The 14,763-nt window shown below is 40.7% G+C and overlaps 1 protein-coding gene across 2 annotated transcripts in view; it reads right to left on the bottom strand.

The window, feature by feature from the left end:
- The window catches only part of UBE2H (ubiquitin conjugating enzyme E2 H), a 100,128-nt gene that overhangs the window by 3,784 nt on the left and 81,581 nt on the right, over positions 1-14,763 (bottom strand). For both annotated transcript variants that reach the window (XM_081147816.1, XM_081147817.1), the window contains one exon: positions 3,284-3,412. In XM_081147816.1, the coding sequence (XP_081003942.1) occupies positions 3,284-3,412 (129 nt within the window). The remainder of the gene's footprint in view (positions 1-3,283; positions 3,413-14,763) is intronic.

Below are 14,763 nucleotides of genomic sequence, written 5' to 3'. Positions count from 1 at the left end.
TTCAAGGAAACATACGTATTAAGTGCTTACTAGGATAAGGCCTTTCAAGAGAGAGAAAACCGAAGAGCAAGGTCACTAATGAGCAGGAGAAACAGATGAAGAGAAAAGGCAGTTAGCTGCCAAGTGCCATCAGAGGGAAGCAGCGAGGAAGGGGCTCTGGCTGGACAGCCAGGAAGGAGTCACATCTGCACTGACCCCTTGAAGGGTTTCTGTCACTGCAGCATGAGAGGTGCCACTCCAGGGAGAAGGAAGTGGTTGGGATGTTCAAACACAACCTTAAAAGAGAACTACATTTATTTTCTTTCTTTAAAAAATTTTGAAGCAAATAAGGCAAAAGTACAGGTTCATCTAGAGTTGGGTGATGGACATACAGTTATTACCTGTTTTTCTGTAGTGTTGAAACTTTCCCTAAGGAAGAGAATAGCCGGGTATCTGAAACTCAATTTTACTGTCATATATTGATGCATTTAGAGGAGTAAAGGCAAAGGCAAAGGTGTAGACGACACACAGTGGCAGAGGGCCTGGAATGGCAAGCTAAGATGCCACTCAGTGAAGGCTGAGCAGGGAAATGACACATCTTCAGACAGCGCCAATGATGTCCTGTTCTACTAGCAATCCAATGTTTACAAGATAATAAAACAGCATCAACTCAATAGGAATGCTGATGATTTCATGGTAAGGAAGGGTGCATGCACACACTGACCTATGTGTGATGTTAGGCGTGGAAATGTCCACTGAGCAGCTTAGGAGAGCGGTCACACCTAGACACGTATTTGGAAATCACCTACCTGAAATCATCTAAAGTTGTGAGATTGAACAGGCTTCCCAGGGGGTGTCCGGAGGGGGCTGAAGGACGGAATCTTAAAGAGAATGACCATGTTTGGGAATGGAATGAGACCCTTTTTCAGACAGGTAAGAGGTAAAAGAGCAAAGCTGCAGAGAAGTCCATGAAAACAGGTCTTCAGAAGGGTCCAAAAGATTAGGAAGAAATGAGATCACAGCTTCAGTATAGGAGGGAAAACAAACTAGACCTCAGGAGTTTAAAGCAAGGAAGCAAGAAGTTTGAAAATGAAATAAATAGCAAGACTCCTAAAGGAATCCATAGGAGCAGACAGAGACTTCTGAACCGGGCTACCTCTGACAGTCTAGGGGAGGAGGAGGAACCAGGAGGGAGGGGAGAGGTGGGAGAGGGGGACCCCGGGTTGGTGGGGCAGCCTGAGAAAGACGACGGGCCCTCTTATTTGCTCTGGGAGGAACAAGGGAAGATGATGGCCTTATGTAAAGGTACAGCAGGAAGCCGGGCTGAGCTCGGCTCTGACTGCCATGATTTTCTCAGATTACTAGGGAAGACAAAATGATAGCCAACATTAACATTTCAGAAAGCTAGAGCTCCCTAAGCTAGCGCTAGCCATTCTAAGATGAAAAAATGTGGGCTAGGTTCCTTTTGCAACGGGTGCTGTAGCAGATGCGTACTAAAACAGGAAGAGCGCTCCACTGCTGCGGCAGAAGGAACGTAAGACTAGAGACGCAGGTTCCGCACTGAGGTGTCTGTGGGTTGCAGACACTGTTAAGTGAATCCTTTGTCAATTTTTTAATACTCGTAACAGAATTTTATCTGCTTGAAACCGACTGTCTTTTTCTTGAAATACACGTTTGTTTGACTATGTAGATATTCTGCCACATAAATTAGATAATTTGCAAAGCACCTGAGACCGAAGTAAATTAGAGTAGATTTATTTCTATTTTATCTCAACTAAAGTACTGAACAATACCCTGTAGAGACCGGCGGAGATAAGAAACAGAAGACCAGCCATGTTCCACCAGTAGCCCCAAATGCTCCTGTGTCTCATACCTGCACAGTTCAGAGTAAAACCTATATATTCAAGCTCTCATGAATTATTTCTACTGCCATCTCTTACAAATGTACCTCAGAGGGGCACATACTCTGCAGAAGATAATGTTCTGAACTGCTAGGCAGATGGGCAAGTTCTGATCTGCTAGGCAGATGTGCTAAAAACTGGGTACATACCGATGCTGTCCATTTGTTAAGAAAAACAGGCCTATGAATTCTTTTCCTTTTTGGTGGAACTTTGTTTCTAGACTTTTCCTTATGAAAGTTCTCAAGCATACACAGGTAAAGAGGACACCACCAGTAAACCCATGTGATGCTTTCAATGTTCTTTTGCAATCCTAATTTCCCTTTTGTGAAATTCATGTCCCATCAGCATGTAAACTGTTTGAGAATGAGAAAATAGGATTCTAAATCCTAAGGAATGAGGAAACTAGTGCTGTCATCACTAATACATTTCTAACGTTAACAGTACATTTCACGTTTTAATAGAAAAATCCCATAGTACCAGGGTACTGGGGCCAGGTATCTATAGTAGGGGAGAAATATGCCTACATGAAAATATCCCAAAATGAAAGTAAATTAGTATGGGACGCAGAAAAGAAGCCAGCTGGGTATTTATTTATTTATTTTGTTAATCCTCACCAGAGGATATTTTTTTCCATTGATTTTTAGAGAGAGTAGAAGGCAGGCAGGGAGAGAGAGAGAGAAATACGGGTGTGAGGGAGACACATCAACTGGCTGCCTCCTGCACGTGCCCTGACCAGCCTGGATCAAACATGCAACCCAGGTACATGCCCTTGACCAGGAATCAAGCCTGGGACCCTTCAGTGCAAGGGCTGGCGCTCTAACCACTGACTCACCTTCTAGGGCTTAGCTGGGTATTTTTAATTCAATAGGTAAAATATAATTTTTTAAAAGTCTAATGATGGCCCTAGTCAGTTTTGCTCAGTTGTTAGAGTGTCGGCCCGTGGACTGAAGGGTCCCAGGTTCAATGCTGGCCAAGGGCACGGACCTGCTTCAGTTGCAGGTTCAATTCCAGGCCCCAGTCTGGGCGCGTGCAGGAGGCAATCAATTGATGTGTCTCTCTCACATCGATGTTTCTCTCCACCCCCCTTCCCTTGCGCTCTCTCTGAAAAACAATGGAAAAAATATCCTCAAGTGAGGATTAAAAAAAGAAAAGTCTAATGATGGATTTGGCAACTATTTTTCCAGCTCCCAAAGGTAGCTGAAGGGCCAGGATGTTAACTGTCTATAAACAAATGTGAGATTACCCCTTTCAATTAACTTATTCTCAACTCCAATTTTCTAATTTTACAAGACAAAAGGAAGCAAATAAAGGCAAAGATTCTTATTAGTAACTAAGAAGGGTGATCAATGATCAAAGCTCCAGACTCAAGTTCTGTCTCCAGGTTAAACGATCTGCCTCCTTACCTTTAATTTTCTGCTTGTACTCCTCTGGCCGGTGGAGGTACATGGCTGCAGCGTCGCCGTTGAGAGGATCTATGGGGTTGGGGTAGGCCAACAACTGGGGCAGGAAGGACTCGAATATGTTGGTGAGATCTGCAACACAGCACAGAGAGCCGCATCGAGCACAGGCCACGGGCTCGCCTCAAGCTCCCCAGGACCTGGCGTCGGAACCACTCACCTCCCCGATCCTTAGCTGCACGGAACTGGTCCACTGCATGTGATCTACACCATATATTCCTTTCACTACCAACTTAAAGTTTTTAAATTTAATTTTAATTTGAAGAACCAGATAAAGGCATGTATCTGATGATTCACTTTGAAAGGCAATTTTCCCAATTCTAATTCACCCCATTTTCTAAACCGAGAATTTAGAAATACTATATACATCGTTTATCAATTAAAACTTGTGCCCCAATGCTCTACTTTCTTACACAATGAGCAGTTAATCTCTTAACATGGCCTCTTCCTCAGCTCTGAAAATCCTCACTCTGAAAAGTACTCAAGCACCAGATCTTAAAAGAACTGAAGACAATTTTATAGGTCTTGACATTTAATTCAATTCTCATAACTTCTAATGACGGTAAATATAATCAGTTATTAGGGTAAGAACTTATATGGACAACTTAAAATCATAAATAAGACAGGTAAGTACTAATTTATTGCATTTATCAACAATCACTTAATAAACATTAACTCCTTTCTTGCCAGATTCAGTACAAGGTGCTGGGTATACACACATGACATCTATACACTCAGTTAACAAAAACCCTGCAGTCACATCGTGTTTCAAGTAGACTCTGAAAACCTGGAAAATAAACCACATGTCCCCATGAACTTCATAGACTGTGTAATTTCCATCCTATTTGTTCCCCAGTTAGCAGTGAACTGTGGAACCTCAGTGCTTCCATTTCTCTGCCCCACTCTAGTTCCTTTATCACGTTAAAGGAAATATTTCTGTTTCTGGAGATAATGCTATGTAGCATAAATACTCCTTTGTAATTTACTCAGCTCTTTAAATGGATTTTTAAAAGATTTTTTTTTTTAAAGTACTATAAATGGATGTTTTGTCAAGCCACATCACTTTAGATTAGTGGTTCTCACAGCTGGGGGTGATTTTGCTCCCCAGAGGATGTCTGGCAATGTGTGGAGAAATTTTTGGTTGTCACAACTGGGTGTGGAAGGGGGACAGTGGTGCTATTAGTATCTAGTACAGAGGCCAGGAATGCTGCTAAACATCCTACAATGCACAGGACAGCCCATCACAACAAATCATTATATGGAACAAAAAGACAATAGTGCCGAGGTTGAGAAACCCCGGTCTAGATAAAGGGATTAACTTTTTGTAAAGGGAGAGCGAATACTATAGGCTTGTGGGCCACCTTAGGTCTGTCATAACTACTCAACACTCAGCTCGGCTGTTGCTGCACAAAAGTAGCCATAGACAATAGGTAAACAAACAGGTGTAGCTGTGTTCCAATAACACTTTATATTAAAAAACAGGCAGCAAAAGTTTGCCAACCTCTGCTAGAAAAACCTACAAATAGGAGGTGGCTCTTCCTTGTCACTGTAAGATTAAGGAACTGCGCAGAGGATAAGCTAGGGCTGCGCTATTCAACAGAACTTTCTGAGTGATGATAATGTTCTGTATCTGCCCCGTCCAATATGTGAGCCACTAGCCGCATGTGGCTACTGAACACATGAAATATGACTAGTGTGACTGGGAGGAACTGGACCTTTCATTTTACTTAATTCTCATTAATTTAACTACAAGTGGCCAGTAGATCCCGTTTTGGACAGCTCACGTCTAGAAAGTGATGTTTGGAGAGTCCCATGACAGCCCGCACAGTGCTGTTCTCATGCAAAGATACTGACACACAGTGTGGGTTTACCTTTAACCCCAAGATACAGACTTGGTATTATTACATGGACTGGGGCTATTTCACCTTCATAAAGCTAACTTTCCAAAGAACCACATTATGGTAAGATTCCCATGTACCAGGAAACAAATGCAGAGATTCCTAATCAAAAAAGGAAAAAAAAAATCTTCCCAAGATAATCCCCAATCATCTGCAGTAGGATTTTCGTTGCCATCTTACTTATAATATTTTTTAAAGGAGGCAACATATACAACAAACCAATAATTATCTATGGTATAAAACCACTGAAAACTGTCAAGGCTAAGGGACAGAGAAAAATGCCTATGCTCTAATGCTGGGTGGTGAAAATCCATAGAATGGTATGTCCTCTAGAATTACAACTATGTTCAGTATGTACTGTATACAGAGAATATTTAAAAAGTTATGTCAAGGCAATAGACTTGTAATTTCTACTTTCTACGCTTCAAAAGACACTTAACTTTTTTTAACCTTTAAAAATAGCACTTCCGCACGGCCGGGCGTGGCTCAGCGGTTGAGCGTCGACCTAGGATCCAGGCGATTGGGGTTTGATTCCCGGTCAGGGCACATGCCCGGGTTGCGGGCTCCATCAATGACTCTCTCATCATTGATGTTTCTCTCTCTCTCTCTCTCCCTCTCCTTTCCTCTCTCTGAAATCAATAAAGATATATTTAAAAAAAAAAAAATAGCACTTCCTATAAACATGTCCTATTTTTGCATATGTTTGACATACTTAATAAAACATGACAAGTCTGAAAATTTTTTTCTTTTTCTCTCTTTTATGCCTGGGTGAGTGGGTTATTAAGACAGTGGTAGAAAATGCAGAAAGGTAAGTAAATTAAGAAGGAAAAATAAGGAGTGTGGAAGTTTTACAAATTAAACATGATCCCAGAGCAGGGAAGAGTTAATAAGAGTTACAGTAACACTAATAATAGTAATAGTAATGGCAGCAGCAACAGTTTATACTTAGCACTTACTACAAGCCAGGCACTCACCAACAGTTTACACAGACACTCTTAATTTCACCGTAGCCAATGAGATAGGTATGATTACCATCTCTATTTTGCATATGGGGAAACTGAGGCAGAAAGAGGTTAAGTAACTTGCCCAAGGGGCTGGGTTTCAAACCTGGGCCTATCCAAATGCTGCCTCTGTTAACAGATAAAATGAATACTGACTGTCTTAACTTTGTGATGGTACCAGTTCCCCATGTCTCTGCATCAAAATCGTATACGCTCTGAGATGGCCACCCTCTCTTCAATGCTTTCCTTTTTCACAAGTTCAAGGCCAGCAGGATGGTCACTAAGTGTTCAGGTGTTTCTGTGGCCGAGCTGCCTGATATTTCAGAGGCAGTGTGCTTGTTTTCAAGTAGCTCAACCACAGGAAGTAGCCCAAGGCTGTTCACAGATACCCACATATAGTGAACTGGGGGCTTCTCCTGCCATGTCTTTACTACATGTGCTGGTCAGAAAGATTAGCAGCTGAGTGTTCCTATCATACAACAACAAAACCTTTAAAAAAAATAAAGTACAAGTTTTACTCACTTTAAGTAATGTTCAGAAGTGCTTTGGGATTCAAATATTGCAGACAACATGTTTCATAACTAGGTGTTTCATGTGTTCCAGGAAGAGATTTTTTACCCTTCCTCTCTACTTTGTTTCTCAAGCTTCCAATAAGTGGCTCTGCCTAGGTATTTGTTACAAACAAATAAGAGAACCCTCAATTATTGGTTCTTCCTTCCTGTGTCTACTGTCTTTCTGCATTAACATACTTTTTGTCCATTTTACAGATGTGCCGAGTCACATCTGTAACACAAAAGAGCAGAAAAGGGAAAGTATACAGCCCAGTTACAGGCAAAGATGGTAGCCTTTGAAGGCCAGGGTGTTGAAGCAATGAAGCATTTCTAAAAGTGGCTAGCAAAATTATTACCGCCAACAGGGTCCTCCTGCCAAAAATCTCTCTCAAACATGCAGAAGTGCACATACCTTCTTTTAAGATAAGAATGTTGGCAGAAGAAACCTAAACTATAAACAAAAAATGAAATAAAGATACTCATCTTTGGAAAATCCATCATAATGAACACTTCCCCCTAGAACTGTTAATAAAAAAAACCTATCATTTCAAAAGTCTTTTTAAAAAAACATTAACCTCCCGCTTTTTGAAAGGGAGAGAACCAGACATAGGTCACCCAATCTACAGATTACAATCAGCTGGCTCCATTACTGGCTGCCTTCATTTTTAAAGGAAGTCCCAAGATTCCTGGGAAGTATGGTTTATGACGAACAAAGCTCTTACTTTTGTCTTGGACTAAATCTGCACTTAGCAAAATGCAGTCCATTAGGACTGACTCTTCAGCCTGATCTTATTAGTATTCTTGTTAACAATGTTACAACATTCATACCTCCACTTAGACACATAAACTCATAATTTATATTCATGTTTAACTTTTAGAAACACTGAAATCATACTGATCTCTCATCTAAAGCAGGATTTTCCCCATGCAGTCAAGAGCAATGGTTTATGGGCGAATCTAGGTCCTGGCTGTTTGTTCATCAGATTTACACCTATGGAGTTTTCTTACAATATGCATGCTGAGGTCTCATACCCACCCCAGGGATTCTGATTTAGGATTGGCTGGTATGTGTGTATGTGTGTTGTATGTGAGGGTGTGCAGAAATGCAAAGCCAGAAAACACTACCTACCCTATGCAACCCCTAACCCCAGAGACCAAACGAGAAGAGGGCTATTTGCTTGTGGGTTCTTTGGCTCAAGAAAATGTCTTGGCAGCTAAGATGCTGAAGAGGTGCTAACTGAGTAGCCCTCCCTGACCCTTTTCGGCATACCTTTTAAGTAACCATCACTTCCTCCAGGTGGAGTTATTCCAAAGTATGGGCAGGAAAAAGTAGATCCATTTTAAAGGGGCATTAAAGGGCTGCTTTACAGTAGAATAGGTGGTGATGGATATCATCTAACACACTGTGGGCACTGGGTAGAGCAAATTCCATTAAGCTGAACTGTTTCCAGCAAAAGGGGAGCTGGCCTCCTTAAGAGATGAACAACAGATGAAAAACCCAGAAGACCACAAGTCTAATCTCAGGCCCTCCACTGGCTGGTTCTTTGACCATGGCCAGGTCTCTTCCTCTCTGCATCTCAAAAAGTATATAATCTGCAAAAAAAAAGTACAATATTGCAGGTCCTTACAAGGAAGAACTGCATATTACTATAAATGACTATAAAAACTGCATAGTAATATAAATATGCCACCTTCTTAGAGTAGATACATCTACCTGTATCCCTTAAGGAATACATGTTAATTAAAATGAGTCACACTGGGGGGGGGGGAGCACCACTTCTTAAAGTAAAGCCACCCTACTCCAGGTGACTCCCAAAAAGATGATGCATTGCTTACAGGAGAAAACATGGGAGGGATGAATCACACATCTCATGTTTTATTCTTGGCTGTTTGTGAACCAGTGACCATAAGCTATTTCTTCTTCCTTTATTTCCTTTGGAAATTAAAATGGAAACTCTTGTAAAGCATGCTGCTATCTTCAGGTTAAAACCCTGTGGACGCCCAAAGTTCCACGTGGTCTGCCCCACCAGAAACCACAATTACCAAGCAGGCAGTCATCTCAGAGACTTTAACTTGCATAATCTTCATTTGCTTTTCATACTTAACACCCAAAATGCTGTAACTCAGAAAACACCACATCATACATGCAGTCATGGCCAGGTGCCAAGAACCACCAAGGCCTTCTCAAATGCCACCTCACCCCCTTTCCAATTCTACTCGTCTCCCAGATGCCCAGTGCCCTGCGTTCCTTCTCTTTAAAGCCAAACAAACAACACACAGAAAAACTTGTTTAGAAAGACAACAGTAGTGTAAATTCTGTGGTATTTGTATTTTAAGAAATAGCTTCATACACTCTCACTCTGGGAAGCTCACCAGCTTACAATAAGCCTATGCTGAAAGCTACCTGTTCTTTCTAATCAGTCCTTTATATTTCTGGTCTTATCAAACTCAACATGTCTAAAATTATTTCCCTGAAAATCGATTCATTTCTCCTAATAGCTAGGTTGACTCCAACACCCCGTTCGTTCCTTGGCTCCAAACCTCTGAAAGGACCATGGTTAGGCTTTCCGCCTTTCCCACTGTAAGTTTCCCAGACTTGCTACTTGTCCTAATAAAATGCATCTAGTTCCTCTTCCCTTTCCCGCCACGTAACTACATCAAGCTCAATATATCATTCCAGCCATAGATCAAGGAGCCATCTGCTGGCTGGCCTTCCAGGCTGTGAACTCCTGCCTTTGCAATCAGCTTCCTTACAACAATCACTCCAGTCACCTCTCATCGAGAGCAAGCTCCCCTTACATTCCTTCACAACTCTTCATATTCCAGAAGCACGCTATCCAAACGAATGTGTTTCTCTGTCTCCCTCCCCTCTGCAGAAGGGCCCCTGGCCTCCCACGTTGAGAATCAGTGAGCTAGCCACCACTCTGTAAGGAGGCACGTAACTGTTCTGTAATTCAACAGGGAGCAGGACTGAAAGGAGACCAAGGGAATCATGATTAGGGAGGTGAAAAGATGGGCAACCACCACAAGGAGGTGATGCGATGATTTGCTCTGTGACTTACATAGATCTCTTTCCCTGGGCTTTTGGCCACTACAGTTGAACCTAATGACTAAGTAAGTTGGGATCACCTGGGATTTCATGTTATTCAGATTCTTGATAAACTACAGAAAATCAGCAGCTGACCTTCCAAAATCCCACTGACTGACTTTCGCTCATCTTTCAAGGAACTCTGATTATTAATTCACCATGAACTGCTAAACAGGCCATGAATTTATAATGTACTCAAAATAAAGCTCAACCATAAAATTCCATTTCATTCATTCAACAAGTGTTTTTTTCGGGGGTGGCTACCTACTATATGTATAAAAAACACACATCCAAACATACATGCTGCCAATTGTTTTTGACTGAAACAGGGCAAATAAATAAAATTTCCAGATTTCCTTCAGTTATTTAATAACTTGGGGGTTAGTTAATAGATATTTACTTTTCTACTCTTTTATTAACTCCTAAGAAGTTACGATCTTAACAACTGATTTGAGTGTTTTTTACTTTAACATTCTCCTGCTTACAGTCTGTGAACAGTAAGGAACAATGAAATTCTAACCCCCTAAAAGAGGAGTAGTCAGAAACCTATGCACCTCACCCCATCAACTGGAGGGTTAGCATTGCGTCTGATCAAGCAGTTGGTATGCATGAAAGACACAGTAAGCAGTGGGCCAGAGGCAGACAGACATTCCCTCAAGAACGTGAGTAAGGCCGATCAGGACAGATGCCCCAGACAGGAAGGACATAAAAGACATGGCTTTGAGATTAAAAATAACATTCTCTAAAATAACTAATTTGATCCCAATTTCAACGGGGAAAAGCTTATTTCTATCTCTGTTCTGAAGGGAAACATGGGATGAGCTGAAGCACACTACCACAAAGACCTTCTGTGGTACCGTGGCAGAACCAGCTGGCCACAAGGCTAGCCACGTTGCTAATGGAATAATATATCCAGCCACCAATTTGCTAGACAATAAATTCAAGAATGTATCTCGTTACTTAACTGAGAGGATCTTCTGTGTGGATAAAATATACAAAAAGTCTGACCTCATCAGATTTACAATGTTCTCATGTTAGTCCATGGGAATTTTTACAAGACAGAGTGAGGTCTCATGAAGGCAAAAAACAAAGCACCTCCCTCCTCACACCTTTCAAAAAGAAAAAAGAGCAATTAGTAGGAATTAATAAGAATTAGTCATTAGAAATTCAAAGAATTTTTGCAATATATGACATACCTAATCTCACTAGTGGAAGCATTAGTTTTTAAATATTCCAAGCTAAAAATAGGTATTTCTGTTCTATGTGGGAAAAGGCAATGTGAAAGGTAAGGGTACTAAACCGGGGAGGAGTACCATATACACTCTGCTGAGTGCCAGATTACCAACCAGAGGCATGCAGTTACGCAACGCAAACAGTTTAAAGCATTCCACAAAGCTAGAAAATCGTCTCCCATCTATTGCCTAAATGCAGCTCCCTCCCCACAATGTATTTTAACTATAGAGATCTACATTAGAAAAATAATGCTAATACTTAGATCAGAATGAAGAAAACAGGCTCTTGTTCATCAAAAACAATCCCCCTGTTGTCATGTCAATCTCAAAACACTTTCCATCTAGGTGTTCTTTAGAGGTCACCCTAGTTCAAACCTGGCATGACCCTGGCTCACCTTAAACGACTGCAAGCTAAAACATGGTAATAGGATTTGTTACTAACCTTCCAGAAATGAGGACAGTTAATGTATAACTACCTGAGTATTCTTACAGTCATACTAAAACTCATTATTAAAGTTTTTAATTACTAGACAATCTTAGTTTATCCTTAATGTCAAAAAGGAACAAGATAATTCCATGCAATTACAAGGTAGGTGGCCATGGATGGGGAAGACTTTACCTACACATGTGACCACAAGCAAATAAAGTGAAAACAAATCCATGTAATCATAACTGAGCCCTGAAACTATAGCCTCAAAGAAAGCAGAACGAAGTTGTGGGTGTCTTTCATAGCCTGGCTCATGTCCCACGATCCACAAAGCTTGGATCATTCCATGGTTTTAATGTTGACCACCAATGAATGTGAATGTGGTGTTTTTAATGAATTTCTGCTAAGGTGTTCAACCCAAAAGACCCCATTTTCTGTGTATAGCTAATTAAACTCTTGGGCCTCACCAATACCACATCTGAGTATCTCCAAGCAGACAGATAAAGGAAGTGGATGATGGAGCCAAGTGCTGTTGAAGCCATCAAAGTCAAAACTCAGCATATTTCTTCTTTATCTACTACAGTTGACATTTTTCCCACAGTACTTGAAAGAAACTGCTCTACCTGGCCTGTCTGAGAGACTCATAATGACATGCAGCTGTTCAAAGGCAGGATCATGTTTGTGATTCCAACATGGATGGATCAATACTGCATTTTCAGGCCTGTTCAAACAGTGGTTGTTGGCCAATCATACATGCAGGCAGATATATTTATCTCTTGTCTGTGTAACTACACTGAAAAGTCTAGAAACAGAGTTAGCAAACACTAATTCAACATAAAGCGTTATTTTAAGGTACATTTACCTTCAGCCAAATTTTGAATTGTTTGGAAAGATTCATAGGCTATCTAACTGAAAAGAGGGATGGACCAAGTATTTCCAATATGGGAAAGCTTACATTCATTTAGTATCTTAAATTCATTAGGCCACAGCTTAATACTATTGAACAACTTCATGGTTTAAAATTTTTCTAAATGCCTAAAGAAACTTTGTTTCTTTTGTCTAATTTGAATCTCAAAGTCCCTGAAGCATTCCTTTTGTTTTAGTCAACTTTGTTTTTCTGTTATTGACTAGCCAGATGACCTAGGGGAAGTAATTTCCCAAAAGTTGATTTTTTTCACCAGCAAAGAGAAGTATCCAGTCCATTGGCTAGCAACCCGAAGGGTAAGAATAAAATTATAAACTGACCGATTTTATAAGAAAATTGTCTCCCACCTTCCATGTCCACAGTTTAATCTACAAAGTATTTACCAAGTCAGTCGAGAAATGAGTAAAATGAAAGTTGGAAAGATAAACGCAATATTCAGGGGTCAAGTACGCATGGCCCAGACGGGTGGGAGGGAAACGAAAGCTGTGTTGCAGTGAAGGTACCTGAGTCTCCAGGAATTTGGGTTGAAAAGACAACTGTGGATAAAATATACCTTGTAGTAAAAAGGAAAACAAAAATAGAAGGGGGAGCTTACAAAGCTACTTATGGTTTAATGAATGAATTTTGCTTCCATCCATCTTTAAAATAAGTTGTTTTTGAAACTGAAATCCAGATCTCCTTGGCTGCATTTTAAGTTTTCCAGAGCTTTTATCATTGCTGTCTGGAAGAGCAAGCAGGAAGGGATATAAAAAAAGATGCTATCATACAGGAAACCAAAATGAATCAATTTTGTGATGGCATCTGCGTCTTTCCTTTTAAATGTCACAAGAGTAACAATAGAAACTTCATACACAATAGGTAACTTCATACTGATGACAAGCATCTTTAGAAAATTAGCCAAATTACCCACTGTAATTAGTTCTCTTGCAAGGTTAAATAATATAGAATTAAAAATTACTGGGCAATTAAACTACAATTATACCAATTCTGAGCTTCTGATCGAACAAACCGCATGTATCCTTGGCAAAGAAAAACAGGATGAGAGCAGGAGTGATGAGCTGAATGGGCTACCAGAATCAACTTTCTTTCTGAGGGGTGGGGGGAGAACAGAGGACTAAACTTGCTACAAACATGAACACCGTATAAATTGGAAATTTCAACTAGGAACTGCTATTATACTACACACATGTATATCCACTGCACAGTACATGCCCTGGGGCAAAGTTAATTGCAGTAAATTTCACAAGTAACACCCTGCTCTCTACCCTATGGTACAGTAAAGGTGTTGGGTTGCCAGGCTAAGCATTTTGCTTTTCAGTTGAGTATTTGTGCTAATATGCCAACTTTCTCATAGTTGCTTCATATTAAATTAAGATTTTCTTGTTCTTTGAATGAAGATTCTCTCAAGAATTACTGCAAAAGTTGAGTGATTCAGAATTCACCAATTATCAATGCCAGAGGCTTCAGCAGTTTGTAATAAAAATTCAGTTTAGATCTCAAGATCAGGTGTGCCTAAAAGAAACAAGGTAGCCCTGGCCGGGTAGCTCAGTTAGTTAGAGCGCCATCCTGATACTCCAAGACTGCAGTTCCATCCCCAGTAAGAGCAAATACAGGAATCAACCAATGGCCCGGCCAGCGTGGCTCAGCGGTTGAGCATCGACCTAGGATCCAGGAGATCAGTTTGATTCCCAGTCAGGGCACATGCCCAGGCTGCAGGCTCCCTGATCCCCAGTTGGGCGAGTGCAGGAGGCAGCTGATCAATGACTGTCTCATCATTGATGTTTCTATCTCTCTCTCTCTCCCTTCCTCTCTCTGAAATCAATTTAAAAAAAAGTAAAAGAAACAAGGTAATTTGAACCAATTCTCTCTACTAGTACTTTGATGTAAAGTGTATTTATCTGCTCCTAAAATTTTTCATGAAAGAAAATTTAAGTTTAAATAAAAATCTAAAATTTTCTTCAGGAATAGTTTGAGTTTGAGCAAAATATCTAAACAATTCACCCATGCACAAAATACTTTGGACTATGTTGTTCTACATGTATTTCTTCTGATTTCCTGCACTTACCTGTAATGTTAGTAGGTCCATGCTCTTGTATCATGGAACTTTTAAAAAATATATATTTTTTATTGATTTCAGAGAGAGAAAGAGAGAAACATCAATGATGAGAGAGTCATTGATCGGCTGCCTCCTGCACGCCCCCACCGGGGATAGAGCCCGCAACCCGGGCATGTGCCCTGACCGGGAATGGAACCGTGATCTCCTGGATCATAGGTCAATGCTCAACCACTGAGCCATGCCAGCCA

The sequence above is a fragment of the Miniopterus schreibersii genome, assembly GCF_964146895.1.
Source record: "Miniopterus schreibersii genome assembly, chromosome: 9".
NCBI lineage: Eukaryota > Metazoa > Chordata > Mammalia > Chiroptera > Miniopteridae > Miniopterus > Miniopterus schreibersii.
The sequence above is the reverse complement of the archived record's forward strand: the minus strand, read 5'-3'. Positions and strand labels throughout refer to the sequence as shown.